General features: G+C 39.5%; 1 protein-coding gene across 8 annotated transcripts in view; it reads right to left on the bottom strand.

Annotated features, from left to right (window-relative positions):
* The window catches only part of slit2 (slit homolog 2 (Drosophila)), an 85,125-nt gene that overhangs the window by 23,516 nt on the left and 40,104 nt on the right, over positions 1-21,505 (bottom strand). For all 8 annotated transcript variants that reach the window (XM_086156856.1, XM_086156849.1, XM_086156857.1 and 5 more), the window contains exons 5-13: positions 8,177-8,248; positions 7,079-7,150; positions 6,634-6,705; positions 6,267-6,430; positions 5,726-5,861; positions 4,447-4,518; positions 4,226-4,297; positions 1,180-1,251; positions 756-899 (exon numbers count right to left, since the gene is read on the bottom strand). In XM_086156856.1, the coding sequence (XP_086012982.1) occupies positions 756-899; positions 1,180-1,251; positions 4,226-4,297; positions 4,447-4,518; positions 5,726-5,861; positions 6,267-6,430; positions 6,634-6,705; positions 7,079-7,150; positions 8,177-8,248 (876 nt within the window). The remainder of the gene's footprint in view (positions 1-755; positions 900-1,179; positions 1,252-4,225; positions 4,298-4,446; positions 4,519-5,725; positions 5,862-6,266; positions 6,431-6,633; positions 6,706-7,078; positions 7,151-8,176; positions 8,249-21,505) is intronic.

Raw genomic sequence — 21,505 nt, 5'->3', positions numbered from 1 at the left:
TTCATTTATTCTCTCGTGAAGTATATCGTTTATACTGCACTCTATCTGCAGTCAACCAATCACAGGGCCACATATAAAGAAAAACAACCATTCCCTCTCTATGCTAATTTTTTTGTCTCTTATGAACCCATTCCGTGTTTTTGGACCGTGGGGCTACAAAAGAACACGCAAACTCCACACAGAAATGCTATCTGTCCGAATTGAACAAATCGAACCCCGAATTGAACAGTCTGTGTCGTGCACTGTATAGTGCAAAGCTTTAATCGATAGAAAATAGTCACGTATTATTGCATCTACATTTATTGCTTTCATTCATGACTATTATGAGTGTACCAAGAGTTTTTCTTTTCTTATGGGCATAGTTTCAATCATTAAGCAATAATAATCCCCTCAATATGTCGAGGAAATGAGAAATATAAAACATCATGTTACGCTTTTGTGATCATTACATGGAGGCTTGGTGAAATCATTTAAAATTCATTAATTAATCCCAACTGGGAGCTACATAAGGCAAATATATTCCACAAAAGTACGGGATGAATACGAGATTACGATGGCTGTGCGCAATTGTACAACAAGATTAGTCTGACATTAAAAAAGCCTGTGTTTAATATGAATGAAAATTGTCTCTCAGTGGTGGGAATCAAAGCAAAATTAATTCAAGGCATAATTCATCGAGATGATTTTTTTTTTTTTTTTTTCAAATTATGGGGCAACTCCGAAATAGTAAGAGAGCTGAGTGCGCGCGTACATACAGTGTTTGAATTGCTCGCAGTGATGAGAAGGTTCCCTTGGCAATGGTTTGGAGCTTGTTGTCATATAGTGAGAGCAGATTGAGGTTATGGAGGTCCTGAAACGCATCCACACGCAGACAGGCTATCTTATTAGCATTCAGTAACCTGCAAAACATAGCAATAAAGTGAAGAACAAAAGGGAGAGAGAGAAAGAGAGAGAAAGAGAAAAGAGAGAGATAGAGTAAATGCTTATCCAGTTATCTGTCTTCAATGAGTGTTTCGAATGTTACAGGTCAGTGATGATGGTTTTCCATTATGATGTCTCCAATGTGATGAGAAGGGTTTTTAGTGAAGCTCTTCTCAGTTGAATATCAATGAGGGGTGGATGTAAAGCCCTGCTGCCACAAAATGTTGTGTATGTATGTGTCACTGTGTGTACACTCACAATAACTGCAGGGAAAAAAGTCCCTCAAACAGTCCTTTGGAAATTTCTGTGATTTTATTTCCATATAGAACCCTGTGGAAGAAAAAAAAAACATATAAAACATAGAAAATAAATAGTGATTAAAAACAGCATTCTGTAAAGTACTAAAAGGTGAAAATGAAAAAAAATGAGTTAAGCCAAAAGCATCTAGGTAGTGGCCAGATATAGTTCATATACCTGTAATCATTTAAAAATCATGATAAATCAAAAATCATGATAATAATAAGAAAAATATTTAAATAGATAGATAAATAAATAAATAAATGACAATACATCAAAATAGCATCTCTATGAATATGCAACTAATGCCATTGTTATATTAAAGATAATTTCTGACTTTACAACAATCTCCAGAAAACAGTGCTACATTTCAACTGCCATTATATTTGGGTGGTAAATATTCAAAATATTACACTATAATTCAGTCAAATCTACAGGTTTTTTTTTCTTGTTTTGTTATTTATTTATAAAATAAACATACATTCTTGGTGATGACTGGTGTTTCCCAATTCCGATTCAACTAAAAATTATTAAAATTACACAGTAAATGCAACATTTTAAATTGTTTGTATCTGCATACAGACAATGCATACATGCATTAACCTGCAAACTGCATACATGTATAAGTTCATGTTATCCTTTGAGTTTCTGCACTTGTAGTTGATGATTCTCAGCACAATCCAAAATGTGAAAGAAGTAAGCAAAACTTTGAATGATTGCGTGGGAGCAACACTTTTGTAATCAATTTAAATACCATTTGTAATACTTTCAAGTCTCACTGTTGCAGTGAGACTGTCGCAGAAACTCTTCAATTCCTACTTAAGGATTCCACTGACAGATATGATATTATCAAAGTCATGCAATTCAAACATTATGTGCAGGGCATAATAACTTAGGAAACTAACAAATCTTTGGTTAAATATGATATAAATGATGTATAACAAATGTTGGTCTCAATGGTAAACCCACTGCATGAAAAATCAAGATAAATAAATCTGGGGAAAGTACAATGTTATTAACAACTGAATGTCAATAAATAGTTCATAATGCATTCAAATACCCTTCAAGGATATGACAGCTGCCTTTAGCTAAACAAATATTTATTTACACTCAAACACACACACACACACACACACACACACACACACACACACACACACAAACACACAAGGTTATCAGTCAAGTCCATTATGAGTTGAGCTGTATATGTAAGCAGTCCAAAGACATGTGTTTTAGATTGACTTTGGCTGTCCTGAGAGATCCGAGGTTGAGAAACACGATATGGGAGAGGATGCATTTGTATCTCACATATGTGTACGTGTTGTTGTGCCACACAGGCACAGACACACGGAGACATCCACCCAAATGCCAGACAGAATTGATGGCTCATATACATCCTCTTTCCTCAAAAAAACTTGCAATGAACACAGTGTATGACTTAATGGAAGAGGAATGCTGTATTAGTGTGTGTGCATGGACGTGTGTCCCACCCCCTCGGTGGTGAACGTGCAATGAGGTGGCAGGAGGATCCATTAAGCAATTCAGCATTATAATTATCAATTATTGACTTTGGAGGGACAAGACCTTAATATAACTTTCATGAAAAAACTCAACATGGCTTTTTTTTTGCTTCCCCCTCCTTTCGCTCTATCTTCCTTCTCAACGCATCAAATGCAAAGCGGATCATCCATCCTGACATTATGGCTCAGTGGGAAGTCTGAAAAAATGCTCTTAAATACTTCTGTGCTACTTCAGCAAAAAAAAAAAAAAAGAAAAAAAAAAAGAAAACCTGAACCAAATGTTGCAAGGGAAATGTGCGATTATATTATTAATAGTGATAGTTAGATAGCTCAAATGTTTCCCACTGCCTTTAAATAGTGAGTCAGCTAGAATATGACTTGAGGAACTAATGTGATGACTTCAGATCTGACTAAGAAAAGACTTGATTCTTGATGATTCTTGATGATGTTTAAATGCAACATTTTATGTAATATCAGATATGTATGTGTATGTGTATGTGTACGTATATGTGTGTGTATATATGTGGCCCTGTGATTGATATATATATATAAATGTGTGTGTGTGTGTGTGTACACATACATACTTATATATAGATATATGTACAGGTGTGTGTGCGTGTGTGTGTGTGTGTGTGCATGTGTGCGTGTGTGTGGCCCTATGATCGACTGGTGACCAGTCCAGGATATGTCCTGCCTCTTTCCTAATGACAGGAAAGAGAGAGTGTGTATATATACCATATGTACGTGTCTGCGTGTTTGTGTGTTTTTGGTGTGTGTGTGTGTGTGTGTCTGTGTGTCTGTGTGTGTGTGTATTTAAATATAAATATACACACTTGTAGGACACAATATTGCTCACATGGGGCGAGAAAGGGATTTTTTTTAAACATATACTATAAACACACAAGCACAAAAACACACTCACATCATTTATGAATTGGTCACTATGATATAGAAAATTTACATCTTATTAAATATTGCATTGGCTCTCAAGGACTCTAAACTCAGATTTTCAGACTTGTGACTTGGCCTGAGACTTGTAAAACAATGACACAACCGTTTTATCACAGAATCAAAAAAAGAGTCCTTAAAATGAGCTTTAAGGGAATCCAGAGTTAAGAGTTTTGATATGCCTCATGAGACTCACAGGATTGGATTCTGATGTTTTCAAATAAATCTATTTCAAACACATGGCATAATGGAATATTTTGATATCTTCACACTCGCTCAGTGTTATTCCCCACATCGGGTGGTCCAAACAAACATTTGTTGCTCGCTCACCCTGCTATCATTTCAGACGTGTAACGTCTTGGCCGTTTCGCTAAATGCTGTCTGTCAAATTCTGTCCGTCTCAAGCTTTACATGTGGGTCGAATTAAGCTCGGGGGGCCATCTTTTGTCCTCGCTCCAGAGTATCACATTGGCGGTTGTTGTAATAAAAAGCAAAAAAAAAAAAAAAAAACCCTTGACATGAATGTCTAAAGTACTCACAGTGAGTTGAGGGAACGCAGGCCTTGGAAGGCATCTGAAGCCAACTCTGATATCTGGTTGTTGCTCAAATCTCTGCAAAGAGTCGGACGTCCAACCGAAAACGGCGGGAAGGGGGGAAAAAGAAAATAACAAAGAAATATGAAGGGCGAATGGAACAATGGAAAAGGCATTTCTGAATGGTTGACAGAAAGTACACTATAAATACCTCCTAATCTACTCACATTCTGCGTAGCTTCTTATAAGGTGAAAAGGCCCCAGCTGGGATGACCTTGATGGCGTTCTGCTCCAGTCGTCTGGAACCAAACACACACACAGACCATTGAGAAAGGACATTAAAATTCCCCTATCATAGAGCTATCTTTGCGGTATTGTTGATTATTTCTCATTCCCGGGGCAATCTCTCTCTCTCGGTCCCTCTTACACTTACAGACAGACAAGCAGACACACACACACTTGGACACAAAACAGAATATTAGCCTTATTCCCCCGTTAATCAACGGGCAAAGAATATGGAAAAGTGTCAAGACAAAAGAAAACCAGAACTAAGCAATTGTTCTCAAAACATTTTACATTCAGCTGCTCTGAGTAGAGAGGAGACGGAAGGCCAGTTTTCAAACCGACCGTTTCATTTTGAAAATGTATCCTTTATATGACTAAGCTTTCTATTGGTGGCACTGTTTATGGACCGGAATGAGTTTCTATTCAATTTAATTGAAATATACGGATATCTTGACTGAAGATCTTTGTCTCTTTTTGACTTCCACAATCAGGAAGTAAAAAACGAGACCTTTCGAACAAATGAATCAACAGAAGGAAGAATACTTATACTTATAACAAAGCAACAAAAGTGTATGACGGGATCTGTAGGTATTTGAGGTAAGCAAAAAAAAGGAGCATAACAAACCAGATATACTGAGCTGAATTGTAAAAATTGCTCACTGGTGTTGGTTGCAATTCACTAGAGTGGGAAAAAATACTGCACAGGACAAGAAACTGAAGTTTCTGTCATTGAGGGTAAGCGAAGATCTGTGAGGTCACGTGTGCCGTGGCTACAGTCGACGGGACCAATTTCAAGTCATGGCTTCATATTTCAACCCAATAAAACAGTTCTAAAGTAAAATCTAAAATCACTAAATATCCTAAGCTATACCTATGAAGTCTATAATTCAGATTAAAGCTTGCTACTCGGGAATCTTTCACGATTTCTCCAAGATACGATCTTGCCTTCCCTTCGGGTTAATCTCATTGTTCGGTCTCCCTCATCCCTTCATTATTGTCATAAGTAGGGAAGTGCTGCATGGCCAGGCTTTCTCATTTCACAGATGTACGATTTTTATCCCGCTCGCACGGAGAGGAAGAAAAATAGCGAAACAGAAAGGTGGAAAAAGAAGGCAGAGGAACATCCAGGGATGGAACACCACATCCCGCCCCTGGGTGCGCGAATTTGTAGCTGTAGTGAAAACCGCCGTGCATGTGTGATCCCATTCGAGTATCTCTTACATCTCGGTAATGGTTTCCGGCAGGTTGGTGGGTATTTCTGTCAGACCCTTCCCTCTGCAGTCCACGATATTATTGCTGCATGTGCAGGACTCTGGGCATTGCAACACACTGCAGGAGGAGGACGATGAATGGTGACCTACGTGGAGAGAGAGAGAGAGAGAGAAGGGGGCCAATATAATCCACGGATAACAAATCCTCACATTTAAACTGACAAGGTTCAGTGTAGAAAATTAAGGACACAGGGGGAAAAAAAAGGAATATCATATTTAATCATGTGTTTTTGATTTTAGACTGTGTCCAACTTGGACCTTATGCATGCACCGCATAAGAATATTTGCAGTGTGTGGTGTTCAAACCAAGCTGTACATGCAACATGAGTACTTGCCTTCATCCTCATCTTAAAAGGAGAGCGCAAGCAGGCAAGACAAAGCAAAAAAACAGGTTTGCCAATGTAGAACGGCCACCGGTTACATGTCATCTTAACAGTCGAGCTAGTAGACCCTGAAGTTACATCATATTTCGCCTCTTCCCCTCCACCTACCTGTGCAGACAAACTCTTTCTTCTGTACCTCGGCCACGTTGTGCCCCCGCAAATGCGGCGGCGCCATGCACTGTGTGTAAAGTCCGAGGCGTGGACGTTGCCGCAGCCACTCAGACAGCCAGGCCACGTGGCAGTCACACTGCAGGTTGTTGGAGTGGAGGCGGCTGAGGGAGAGAGGAGACGACAGGGAGGAGATTTGTCGTGAAAGTGTTTGTCGTGAAAGGCATGGGAGGCGGAGGGGGGGGGGGGGGCAGACATATAAAAAAGACAAAATGGTTGGAGGGGGAAGAGGTGCGAGCGAGGATGAATCAATCATTTTTGACAAACAGCACAGGGGACACTACAGGGAATTCAGGGGTAAACTTACAATGTCCTGAGCTTTGGCATGTGGTTGAAACTGGCCACGGACAGTCGGCTGATGTTGTTGTTATTAAGGGTGCTGAGGAGAGGGGGAAGCAGAAAACCCTTAATCAATGTTGTGTAAATTTATGTTATATCTGGTCTAAATCTCATGTTATCCTTAAAATTCTAAGCAGGACAACACATTTTCATACAAAACCCAGAAAAACATCATTGTGTTATTTAGAAAATGTGTATCATTTTTGTCAATGCGGCAGGTTGCTACCATCTCATAAATTAAAGTTATCTATGTTCCCCATTCATTGACAATCCCTCTGCATTGGAGAAGAGAGACAATGAATGAATAAATTATTTTAAATGCTGCACAGACAGCACTGAGTTTTTAAAGGTCACAATGATCCTCAGACATCGTCTTCATCGCGTTTCTGTCAGACGATTCAACAGGCACTCACAGAACCTCCAGGTCTCGTAAGGCTCGGAAGGCACCGTCTTCAATGCAGCTGATGTGGTTGTAGTCCAACTGGCTGCACACACACAGATACACACGCACATACATGCACACGCACACATAAGGAAAAGAAGACAAAGTTAGGGAGTTGGTGGTAACATGTAAATTCATCAAAAAGTCAAGAGTGGTACTGATGATGATAAATCAACTCATTCAGAATCGGCCTCATTTTCACTCATACTCACCAACTCCCTTGAATTCTCGCTAGTATATTTACTTATTAACATATCTAGCAGTGTTGCTGGTCTCCTTTAGCTGATCTTATTTGTATCCATAGCTCTTTTTTTTTTAATCCGCCCCCTCCCATCCAGTATTGCATGGTTAAACAAACGAATTAAAGGATAAAGACACTAAACCATGTTCTGTCACAAGCATGATAATTCTTAAACGCATACATAAACACAAACACGCACCCACACCCCCATGCCAGCCGCACCCACACAAAGACAAAAGGAGGAAAACAATATATCCCATCCATTAATAATTAGTGCAAAGCATTTCAAAATTTTATTTGATGTACAAAAGAACAGGATGCAGTGAAACTGTAGGGACATCTCTTCTCTATCTGTAAAATTACTGCCGGGTAATTACCTGATAATGACCAACAATTATCCTTTATCTTCAAAACTGGTACTGGGACAAAAATCGACACAAGAAGTCTGACTCACAGCTAGATGCATATGCACAAGTACACACACACACACACACACACACACACACACACACACACACACACACACACACACACACACACACACACACACACACACACACACACACACACAGGTGCTAATGAGCAAGCGAGTCAATAGAGCAAGCAGTAGGCACATGACATTTAAAACAATGAAATATTGATGCAGAGACACATGGGGTTTCTGCACATTTGCAAACATGGTGTAAACCAAGTAACAGATGTGCATGAATATACACATGCACACACACACACACATGCACTTACACGACACCCTCAAAAATAAATGCATGCATCCACTCTTGCTAACAGACGCACAAACACTCTTGATAATAGCAACTGTCAACTTACAGGTTCTTGATGTCCACTGCACCCCTGAAGGCTTTTCTTGGGACCCCCTGAATCTGGTTCTCGCTAAGATCTCTGGAAAATGACACAGAGAAATAAGTTAGCAGGGTGTTACAGAGCCTCTTGCTTTTGCAGCTCAAGCAGTGGATGTAATCAACAAATTGCAGAGAATCTTTGGAGTCAAGCAAATCGTCTGTAAAATGAACGTCCTTGTACAAAGTGCTCCAATAATTGAATAATCACTTGTCCCATGGAAGCACAGATAAAAAAAGGTTTCTGAGGCAATTGTATACAAAACCCAGGGCAAGACAAAAATCAGATTGCTTACAAAATCCTTCCAGTCAGGTTTAAAAGGTTTTTAATGCTCAAACAACCTTTAGAGGGCACTAGTGACCTCCACTTTCCTCATCCATAACTGTAATAGCTCCTACTTACCTCCCCTTATCCAATCACACCCTTTTTAGTCGATGGTATTTGTGTGTGTGTGTGTGTGTCTGCCAAAACAAGTGTTGTCTCATTTTTCTATTTTTTGTTTGTTTTGCCACTTTAAGCATTTCAGAACTCGAAATCAAAAAATAAAATCAAACAACCAGCTAATCAATCTATCAATCAATCCATCAATCAGATGCTCCAAAGAAAGACAACAAACAAACACATACATTACAGATGCAAAGACCCAATTACAAATACACCCACTCACACCAACATAATATATATATATATATATATATAAAATCATATATCATATATATATAAATCATCTGCTTGTAGCAAACCAAAATGTACAGAATCATTGGTTGGCATAGCAACTTGATTTAGGAAAGGACACATATCCTAAGCAAACGATTAGTTACATCAAATGAGAGTTACGTATGTACTCTAATGCACAGAGATGTACACCAATTATCGCCATCTTGTAAAGACGGCCTACAGATTCAGCGATTAAGAACGGATTCAGCTGCCTGAAATGTTAAGATGTCAAATATATGCATACTTTGACATAAACACGTGTTTTTTTTTTGCTTCAACAAGAACACCAACGGATGGAAATTATTCCAAAAATTTTCATTGTTCGCACTCTCATCCGCCGAGCTAATACGAGCCCTGTTCCAGACGGACTATTTGACCTTTCACCCTTGACCTTCCAGCTCGTGACCCCTACTGCTGTGCCAAAACCTCCAGCATGCTAATCTGCTAAAAGCTAATGCCCAGTGACATTCCTTGCATACTTGAGTCTGTGGTTGTAAAATTAACATGGCAGGGATCCCCCACCTGCTGTTTGATATCCACTTCTAAAGCAATCATTTTAAGAAGACCACGGGTGACCAGTGATTGTTGTCAAAGTTTAGAGGATAATCTTCAGAATTACACTGAGAATTACATCAAGGTCCACTTAACTATTTTTAATAAAAAGGAAGATGTCCCCTTATTATTCTACTCAGACCAGTTGATTGACAGCTAAGACGGCAGGGAGAAAAAAAAACTCAAGGAGAATATGAAAGGGCTTACGGTCAGTCAGAGATAGACCAGCCACTTTTATAGATAAAGGTCTACATGTTCACACTGTTAAACTTTTAAATATATATACACTTAATACTGACAATGACTGCACTTGATTTGAATCAAACCAGGTATCACTGCATTGTTGAAAAAAAAAGAAAGCTTTTAAGTTGTGGCTTAATGCAAATTCAGTTTCAAATAAAAGTGCATTTAAAAAAAACTTTTTTGGTCAAAAAACTATTTTGCATCAACAACCAAGTATCTTTAATATGAAAAGTTGTACTCAGCGGATGAACAATACTGCCTCCAGTGTGATGGTGATATATTTGAAATTTAATCACATTCATGGTTGAACATTACATTGATTGCAATACTTTAGGAATACTATTATGTTTGAAAGATAACTCACGATTCAGTTTAAGCAAGCCACAATGCATTTAAAATTTAATTAAAAAGATAATTTAAAGGTTTCAGATTGTAATTATTTTAATCTTTTGCAAATCTGGAAGCAGCATCACGGATTGTTTTCATCCATTCTCCTTAATCTGAAAATCAAAATAAAGTTATAAGCCAATGTATTCCTGTTCCACCAAGACATTTTCTACATTTCCAGCAGGTTGACTTTAAATGGTGAAACTTTTATGCAATTAGTTAAAGATCGAATGCTGCATGAACTATTCTTTACATTCACAAGGACTGGCTAAAAAAAACAACTATTTGTTTCATCCAGCTCTATTCTATAATTCTTGCAAAGTACGTTCCGTGGCCATCTGTTTACCAGGTTTATTTTATCAGGTGTCACGGTAACTCCACTTGCATCACTGATCTAGATACTTTTTTGGTTCTTGCTTAATAAAATCAGTATTAAAGTGCTGTAAATGGTAACTAAGCGAGGCTAATATTCCATGTGGATAATGCAAAGTGAAGAAATAGTTCAAATAACTCATAATTTACTCAATTGTTTGACAAAACAAAAATCCTGAAGTGTAACTGGCCGTGAATAAATTCTATGAAAATCACCTTGTGACGCCCCCATGAGATGTCTTCTGTTATGCATTCCTCTCACACATGAAAAGCGCTGAAATTTATCACACTAAATACTTACACAACATTTCGGCAATTTGACCACATCACCTGGAATGTAGGGACTGTTTTGATTGGCTGTTGCCTCCCTTTTTTTTTTTTAATACTAAGTCAAACATTTTCCACCTGCTTCGGCTCTATTTCAAAGTCGTGGGGGCTCAGACAATAAAACAAGAAGACGACCTTAGCAAATGTATTTTTGAGCTGTGCAAATTCCCACAGAGCTGTTGTTGAGATGAGATTTTTGAACATCACGGTTTTAGCTCCATGATAGTCATATTTTAATAAGTGCTGTGTGATGCAAGCGGTACCACCTCTAACACACTGCTTTCTTTGTTCACAAAAAAATTCCATTGGCTTCAAAAGTAAGATTTGAATTTCTTCAACAAAAGAAGCAAAGTTGAAATTAAGGTTAACTTCCTTTACACCTGCATGCTACCGGAATCAACTTATTTTTCTTGTCGACGGAGAAATCGATCAACTTGAATTTAGGAATGAAGCGCACAACCGCAAGTGAGTAAAAGAAAAAAAGGATCCACCTTTGCTGTTTTATACATATTTTACAAATATACAATGCATACATATTTCAGTGCAAGCACACTCACACACACAGACACACACACATGCACACACAGACACACGTACACACACACACACACACACTGCGGCTGGTATGAATCAAAGAGTGTATCCTGATACTGTTTTTACAGGACCAGGGGGGTTTGGAAAACAGCCATGCTCCTTTAACCGCTGAACTTCTAAAGTCAAATAAACACTCTGAAAGTGCTCTTTAACTGCGCCCCCCCCTACAAACTCTCACACACACGCAGATACACAAAGAGCAGAATGTCGTTTCAATTTGAAGTCTGCGTCCATGACATTCATCTCCCTGATACAGGAAACAGTCAAACATCTCGTGTTTTGTGTTCCCTTCTGAAAAACACACTAATTGTCAGTAGCCGCAAAAGGCCTCCTAACTCTGGCCGGAGGTTGTTTACAGACAAACAATTTACATATACATAACATATTTTTACAAAAGCATATTTTTGACCACGTGTAACTCCTGATATCGAATTGAAAAAAAATACAGCTGCGTTACATTAAAGAAGTAGTTTGGTTGAAGAGATAGAGATAAGGTCTTACTGAAGTATCTTTTATACACAGGTGTGTACATCAATGTATGTGTGTGTGTCTATATAGTGATCTCCTATAGTCATGAAATGGTTTGAAATTTATTTTTTCCTCGCGGCCCATCCCAATCAGCAAACAGCAGGAAAGGTCACACACACCGAGGCTCGTACTTAACGCAGACATGGCACAAGCAGACACATGTGATTGACATTTTGGGTTTGTTTGAGGCTCTTAAGGAAGTGCAGGAGGCCACTCTAAACCCTATTCAGCATTCAGACCACCAGAGTGAGCGAGAGAGAGAGAGAGAGAAAGAGAGAGGGAAGGAGAGAGAATAAAAGAATCAAACTATGTTTAACCCGAGTGAGGAAATTGACTTCTTAGAGACTTAAGGCTGGATTTTCTGCATCGGTTTGGCTCCGAGGCACCTGATACAGTTTCATCTTCGGTTTAATCATTTGCTTAATGTCCCAGCCAACAATTTCCTCTCTCTCTCCCCGGCTCTTTTTGGCTCTCATTCGTTCAACCTCACCCTTTCAAGCGTCTTTTCTCTCGCTCTTCCTCCTTCCTCCTTTATTGGTCTGATTTTTAGACTTTCCCGAGGTTTAACCCCTCACCTTTAGCCCTTGTGCCTAAACCATGAGGTGGTCTTCATTAAAAACAGCTCCCGCTGAGACCTGTGTGCGTGTGTGCGTGCACATCAATGCGCATGTGTGATATTAGATGTATGTTTTTTCTTTGATCAAGCAAGAGGTATTAAAACTACACAAGACACATAAGTTGCTGTTAAGTTAAGAACCCTTTAAAGGAGGATGTAACACAATTACACACACTCCAGCTGAAATGTGACAGCTAACAAAACACAGCTTTAACACACACACTGGCTTCGCCATTCAGTCAAACACACTTCTGATGGCACCGATTTAATGTCTCGTCTCTGACGCTCCAACATTAGTCGGCGCCTTCACAACCGGGGAAAGGTGAGGTTTTTATAAAAACAGCACATTAATTCCACCCTGGTTAGATGTTCTTGGGTGATAAAAATAAAGAACTCAATGCAAAAATAAACTACGAAAATTAAATAAAGCTCTAAACCCATTGCATGTGACCACAGAGAGAAGTATGGGTTCAGATAAGCTGTATCCCCTCAAATTAATGATGCTATTTCTATCACTATTGTAAAGTAAGACGCTCTATCCGAATAAAAGTGAACAATTAAATAATGAAAATAGCAACGTTCAAAAGTTGATGTCCAACATGACTGGCATACTTGTTTCATTTCTTTTGGATGTTCTGTTCTTCCTAAATGTAAACTTTTCGTAGCCAAAACATGTGTGTATGTGTGTGTGTGTATGTGTGTGTGTGTGTGTGCGCAGGACAGAGTCAGGTCGCGGTGTGAAGAGCTTAGTGCTGCTTTTCTGAAGAGTCTTTTTAGGGAGAGAGGGGCTTTTGACGCCTTGCGTGTCTAAGAAGACCTGACTATAAAAGAGAAGCTCTCAATTCTCACACTTGCACCCTTCATCCATCCCTCCCTGCATGCTTTTTTTTTTTTTTTTTGTCCGCACAGGACACACACACTCCCTTAACCGCTGTTACACAGTTTCTGAAAATCTTTTGTGTGCAACCTATCGCCACAAGATTCTTCCCAGGTTCAGCAAACTGGGAGTTCCACTGTGTTCCTGTGTGTGTGTGTGTGTGTGTGTGGTGGGCCTCAGGTCGGAGTTGGCAGAACCGTAAACTAATCATCTTGTTCAAATCCTTTCGGAGACCTTAATCCTATTAAGGAAAAAGAATGTGTGAATGGGCGAAGGAGCCAGAAAGAGTAAAATTGGGAAGCAGAAGGGAAAGCGAAGAGGAGGAGGAGAAATGCGGAACAAGATGGAGAAAAGGTGCGTCGGATTGAGCCGTCTGGAGGGGATACCGGGATGAGGCTCGATGGATCATTCAACTTATTCAGACGGCAACCAGATGAACCGGACCCCCAAAGATCACACTTGTGTGAGCAATTACGGGGGAGAGAGACTCCCGGATAAAAGAGAGGAGATGGAGGAGGTGAAGGAGAGCAGGCTTCCCGATAACAATGCGGAGGATTATTGAACACACTGGGGCATTGCTACTTGGGAAATGTGAAGGAAGACCGATGTGTGTGTCAATGTGTGTGATTCTCCGTGTTCGGTTTCTTAACCGTCATGACGCTCGGGGGGTGCCACCCCCCTCGAAAAGTAAGAGTCATCGTGACAATGGAAACGTAAATTCTGCCGTTTTCCCCGACCGAAAGATCGAGTTATTATGCAGAATCACACACACACTCCCACACAAAGAGCCTCCTCTCCTAAACTAATATTGACTTTATTTATCATTGACAGATCTGCTGTCTTCTTCTGCTCCTACTCTTCCCATCTCATTGTCTGTTCACCTTATGCATCGTCACGTCTCACACACACACGCTTTAAATGCCAGGTAAGAAGGTTGCTATGGCTACGGACAAAGAATGGACACATAGGGGACACTTTGACATGACAGAGAGGATGTCTCCTGTGTGTGAGCGACTGGGTTGACAGGCTGTCAGAAAACCTGTGCGTGTGTGTGTGTGTGTGTGTGTGTGTGTGTGTGTGTGTGTGTGCCTCCATTAGTTCACACCAGGAAAGTCAAGCTTCGTCTTGGTTTTCTACCTTTAAACACTTAAACCTGAAAATGCAATATTACTCCTACTACCATTCTTCACAACCTAGCTTTTTTTCAGTTGCTCTCAGAAAAGACGGCTGCGGCTTTGCAAAGTGTTTTGTTGCCGGGGTAACAAAAATCTTAAAAGACAGCTCTACTTGTGTCTATCTCAAAAGATTTAGTGGTAAAATAACAAAGAGCATGGCGTTCACACTACTCTGTATGTGTGAAATCAGACTCAATGTGTCTTTTTCCAGTCCAGGAACAGATTAGTCAGCAGTCTGAAACCATGAGATCATCAGAAATGTTTACACATGTAATTATAGTGAGGATAAAACACACACACACACCACATGCACGCACACACACACACACACACGCACACAAGGACAGTTGTTTGCAGAAATACAGTAATTGTGTAAGACAGGATGATCATCTTGACATGGAATGATGATATTTTAACTTGAGGTTACACTAAAAGGCCTGTCAGACACTGCACCTGTCCTTCTCCACACTCCTCTTTTGACACTCGTGTAACTCAATAACATATTTCCCTTTTTGCACCCCTCCAAAGACACACACACACACACACACGCGCGCGCGCACACACACACACATACGCTTGACTGCCGGAGATGACTTTACTAATTCAGACCCCCTTGGATTTAGCACACAGCCAACAGACACACACGGAAACACGGTCACTCACACATGTAAAGACAGATGTCCCGAAAAAAGTTTCAATACAATAAATACAAGTATTATGTGCGAAATACTGATAGAGCAAGCTGTTGTTTAATTTAAAAATGAATAATATAGGTGAAAGAAATCTTTAAAAAAATTAAATAACATTGACAATTTAGCACAATGGAGAAAGAACAAGAAGAATGATTGCACAAGGTCTACTTAAAATAATTTAATATTCTACACGTGCATTAACTTGGTTGTTACAGACTGGTATGATCTGTATTTCTTGTTGGGTACATAAATATGACTGCAAGAATTAACAGATTATGAACTATATGTTTATCTTTATTTTTGTATTTCTAATTCTATTGAATTTAGCATTTATTCAGTAAATCCTATATATTGTTCCTCTTTTTTTTTCACCTTAAAGCACCTTATATTCGTGTGCAATCTTGATATCGTCCTGTATTAGTTATCAAGTGGAAGTATCACTGCATAGAAGACCCTAAAAGATTTAATTCACTCAATGACTCGATGTGATCTTTGGATTCAAAGTCATTAAAACGCTGGTTCCCAGCCGGTGTGGATTGACCTAATGCAGTGGTCCTGGCTGGCATTATTTCTCTCATGAATGCAAAACTATTTTGGAATAATTTCATCAAAAACCACGTAACTGTGAGCGCTACAGTTATTATTAGTATAATTTCATTTGCGTCCGTCTCCCCAACCCCCTCTTTCTCACATCCCTCTCTTGCTTTCTCTCTCTACCCCAACCAGTTGTGTGTTTCCTTTTGGATAAAGTATAAATCATTTTAAAGAATGTAGTCCAGACCTGCTGAACTTGGAGAGTGTCATAAGACAACTTTTTTTTTTTTTTTGATTTGGTGCCATATAAGTAAAATCTGACTTGACTCGAGTTCAATAAAATTAACAATGGGCATTAAACCAATAGCTTTAGAATGGTGATTCAATTACATCTAATCAGCATTCTGACATTAAACTAAATTTTGTTAAAGGCAGTTCAAACTCTGACTTATGTAAAAATAAATATGGAAACAAAGGAACGAAGGAGGTGCTTATCTCAACAGTTTACCTGCTAATCTTGATATGACGTTAGTGAATGTAAATGCACATGCTGTTTTGCTGAAATGTAAAATGTTTGGGTTGAAAATTGCGATATAGACAGAACTCTTCCTGTGAAATAGCGTGGAGGGGATAAACTAAAACCCAGATATCCAACAGTCTGCCAAATACAATATTACACCACTATACAGATTGGAAAAATGTGAATCCGCAATTGGAAATAAAATATTCTACCTGATGAAATCAGTGCATCGCAATTTATGATTTAACTCTACCCTGAAACCTTTTGACCTTTACACTTTCAAGCCAAAAAGAGAAGAAGAAGACCCCTTTTTTTACAGTGCAGGAGGATGTTTTAAATATATGCCACTTTTTTTTAATGCAACAATAATTTATCCTTTATTAACGTCCTTGGGGATATTCGTTCTCTGCAATAAACCCATCATGGATGAACCACGAGCTGCTGTCGGCTGCTGTCCGCCAGCGCCAGGGGAGCGGTTTTGGGGTTCAGTGTCTTGCTCAACAACACTTCGACACGCTAGGAGGAGCCGGGAATCGAAACAGGAATGTTCGGATCCAAAAAAACGATTGCTCTTCCTCCCGTGCCACGCCGCCCCCAAGCATAAAGGAGCGGAATGCGGTCTTCCCTTCCCCTCGGTATATCCCCTTCCAGTTTCTTCCTCTTGTATTTCTCCTGACATCTCTCCCCGACTGCTTCTGTTTTCTATCTTTCTTTTCCTTCTTGTCTCTCCATCTCGCCTCTCTCCCTCCCTTTACCACATCCTCTCCACCCTCCGCTGCCCTCCTTTGCCCGGCTCCCTGTGTAATGAGTCTAATCCATCAGCCAGACAGTATTAATTGTATTCCGATAGCAATGTGTTCACTCGGTTCGCTCTCTGCTGTCTCTGTCTCTACGAGTCAATAACCCCGGCTCTAAAAAACCTACACGCTGTCCCTTTACCAGCTGCGAGTCAGTTCCAGTGTGTGTGTTTTTGCGTGTTTGGGGGTATGTGTGAATTTAAAAACCAGCTCAGCACTATGACCAAGTTTATTGCAGTTTTTGCCCGGACGCCTATCCAAAACACACAAAAGATTTAGAGACAGACACACATACCACAGCTAAAATGACCACTTGGTGGATGCCCTGCCAGACCACTTGGTGGCCACAAACTATCACAGAGTTACATCATATCCTTTTCCTGTTTGCCTCTGACAGCGCCGTACAATAATAAATAGAATAAATAAAACGGGTACTCGTCTGGGTCTGAGTGTTTGTGTATATCTATGTGAGAATGTGTGCGTGAGTGTGTCCACAGTGTCTACATATCTGCCAAGGCAGAAAGGGTTTTCACCCACGTCTTTGACCTGTTCTGCCACAAACTCCATGACCCAATAAGTTGCAGCAGCCTCCACCCTGCATGTCTCCTTCCTTTCCATTTTAAAACCTCAGTATCTTGAAAAAAAAAAAAAAAATCAAACTAGTGGATTATGTATCAATCTGATGCTCAACAATCCTTTGTCATATTTAGACTTGTTCTCCATGTTATATTTTCACTTCCATGATTTGCGTTATCAATCAAATACTACGCTATTGTTAATCTTCAGATTGTTCAGATTGCGCAACCCTTTAATCAATCTATCATTCTTTCTTTATTTCTGCCTGTCATCTAAATTTCATCTTGTTTAGACAGTAAGAGGTATTGGAGAAAAAGAATTGCATCAAAATGATATCAGATAAGCATAGCAAACAGCTTGGGTTCAACCCGTATCTTGATTATATTAGTGTTTTTTGTGCTGTTAAATCATATTTGTTTAGAAATTTAGAACACTTATCCGCCCTGAAATGCATAAAAATATGAAACATATGCTACAGTAAAATTTTCTGCATGATTGACAGATGAGCTTTTGAGTTTTGAAGGGACATTTAGCATGTGTACTGTATGTGTGTGTATGTGTGTGTGTGTGTGTGTGCGTGTGCGTGTGCGTGTGTGTGTGTGTGTGTATGTGTTCATAAGGCTGAGAAGATCTGATTCAGGAAAACTTATTTACAAATATACAGCCCGAGGTAGTAAGGGGAGTTTGGGTCAAAAAAGGAAATTATATCTTTTAGTTACACAAGTGCTGAAGATGTGTGTGTGTCTGGGTATGTGTGTGTTGGCGGTGGTGATGATTACATCATCACACTGCACACTGCTGTCACTATTTACAATTTATAAGCCAGGACAAGACAGACAGAAATGATTGTACACACACACACAAACATACACACACACACACACACACACACACACACATTGTGTACTACACACACTGTGTACTACTTCACAAAAAATGAGAATATTGTGATAAAGTTCTTTATCTTCTGTAATGCAATTACAAAAACAAAAATGTCATACATTCTGGATTAATTACAAATCAACTGAAATATTTCAAGCCTTTCATTATTTGAATATTGCTGATTATGGCTTACATCTTAAGAAAACTCAAAAATCCTATCTCAAAATATGAGAATATCATGAAAAAGTAATTTTTGTTTTTTTTGTAATTGCATTACAGAAGATAAAGAACTTTATCACAATATTCTAATTTTCTGAGACAGTCCTGTACATATTCATATACATATACATATACATATACATAACCATAAATCTATCTATCTATCTATCTATCTATCTATCTATCTATCTATCTATCTATCTATCTATCTATCTATCTATCTATCTATCTATCTATCTATCTATCTACCTCTTTTTGTATCTGTCAGTGCATCTGATGGTCTGAGTGCATACCATCCTCTGACTGGCCATCAGTCAAGTTAAAACTGTTTAACACACATGTATTTTGGCTCAAATTTAATCCTCCTTAGAAATCCATCCGCTACCCAATTTGTAACCATAGCGAACGCCGCTGTGAGTTGGGGGTGTGATGGGGAGTGATGGATTGCACCTACACTGAACAACATCAAGTGATCGCACATGTGTGGGAGATGTTGGGTGTGGTTTTCATTTTCCCAAAAGCAGAATAACGCCGCGCAACCGCTAGATGTGTGATTTCACTGCTACCTGTTTATTTCTGTTTACTATGCCGGCCACACAATTCCGCTTTCTGTTTACATCACAGGCTGTTTGGCGAGAATAGCTGTGACATGGTCTAACCAGGTTTTAAGACAGAACTTAAGTGGACACACACACATGCACACACACACACACACATGGTTTCTGCGGTCGGATAGTAATAACAGGTGAAAGCAGGTGAATGTTATCCAATTTTACAGAATTTAAGAATGAGCGAAAGAGCAAGGTGGGCATCATAGTTTCAATAAGGCGGGGGGGGGGGGGGGGATCATGTTTCTTCCATCAGGCATGAAATGCATGTGTTGAATGTGTGTGTGTGTCGGAGAAGGAAAGCGTTTCCTCCCTCGAGGCCTTTCACTTGAACTGTGTGAGAATGAACCTCTTGTCAATCGTCTACTTCGGGCTGTTTAGGGAAATGAAGGCTTCATCAGTCAGTGGCTCGGCACTAATCTTGAGAGTTTACTGTATCTGACCCGACACCTGCACACTGTGCTTTTAGACCGGCGGGAAATGGGGCGAGGGAGAGGACAAAACGATGGAAGAAAAACATTTGTGTGTGTAAAAAAGAACTCCAAGGGCCATTCAGATAAAAAAAAAAAAAAAGAACAAATTGGCAGAATGGCATCTAGTTTCTGCTTTTCTTTTATTGCAACTCCACCTCCTCCTCTCTCACTTGATTTAAAACTATTCAAGATGTCTCCTCACCCCCGACCCCCCTGTTTGCCAGCTCCTGGCAATTGCGGGCTCGCTGAAATATTCCTCTTCAAATAGTTTCCCTCGTCAATGTTGTCTTTCTTTCTTTCACCACCATAGAGCCTTGGGTCACACACACTTGTCACTCTGGACCAGCTGTCCTACACCATCTGTCCACTGTCCGCTATGTGCATGCGTGTGTCCGTGCGCACACACACACACACACACACACACACAGATGCACTTCCACCATGGCACTAAAATGCAGCCGTTACTGCCGAATAGACCATGCCTGTGAATAATTAGTTCATTGAACTGTGTCCGAATAAATGTAGTGTCCAGCGATAATGTTAGAAAGGCTGTGGGACAAAAGACAAGAGATCCATCGTCACCTGAGCATCAACGAACACGGAAGTCACACGCAATCTAAATGACTTTGAAACTACTTCACTACGGATCATATGTGTGTGGTTACAAGATTTCTATGAAGACATGGTGTGGAGGCAACCGCCCATGGACTCGAGCCAGACACACACACACACACACACACACACAGACATACACATCCGAAACATACATACATACAAATGAATGTACGTCAGAAAATGACTGCTCAGAAGGAAAACCTACTAAAATATTATGGCACATTCATCAATTCAGTAAAATTGCTTTTTCCACTCATATACGTTGTTCATTTCTTTAAACGCTTCCACAGGGACTTCCCCTAATATAGGACCTCTAAATTTCCCAAAAAATGAAAAACAATTCATAATAATTAATACAATTCCTGAATCCCTGCCCATCTAAAAAGTAATAATTAGTAGTAAGTTTACACTGTTTTATTCACTGTAATTTCACATCCTGAAGGAAAACATACCTCTTCACCAAGCACTACCCTACTAATTGCACTTAGCCCCCAAATAAAATAAATGATGAAATGAATGTATGTATTTATATGGTTCTGAGATGGCTATTTGGTTGAATGGTCACTTCTGACTTCCGACTACTAGTACTTCAAATCTTCGGTGACTGAATTGCACTTTTTGTAAGTCGCTTTGGATAAAAGCGTCTGCCAAATGACTGTAATCTAATGTAATATAATGTAATGTAATGTAATGAAGGACAATACTCTTTGTGCTCTGTCTGGCTTGATGTTGTGAAGTTAGAAGATTGACACGACATCCCTGCAAAATCTGAGGCCATTAGTAATCTCTATGTAATGCACACATGTGCGATGTCAAGTATTACATTAGTTGTAGATGATAATACAGATTTAACTTGAAAAAAACACAAAAATATGCCTTATTACTAGATGTAGCATATTAACAGTGGAACATAAACATGCAGCCAGGATCTAGTCTTTTTCTCCAAATCATTTCCGTTTAAACTTTGAAGAAGTCAATTTTACATTTAGTGTAGT

Source organism: Fistularia commersonii, chromosome 12 (genome assembly GCF_037954325.1).
Source record: "Fistularia commersonii isolate RoL2024-O1a breed Wild chromosome 12, RoL_Fcom_v1.0, whole genome shotgun sequence".
NCBI classification, from domain to species: domain Eukaryota; kingdom Metazoa; phylum Chordata; class Actinopteri; order Syngnathiformes; family Fistulariidae; genus Fistularia; species Fistularia commersonii.
Note: the sequence above shows the minus strand (reverse complement) of the source record. Positions and strands in the feature narration are given on the sequence as shown.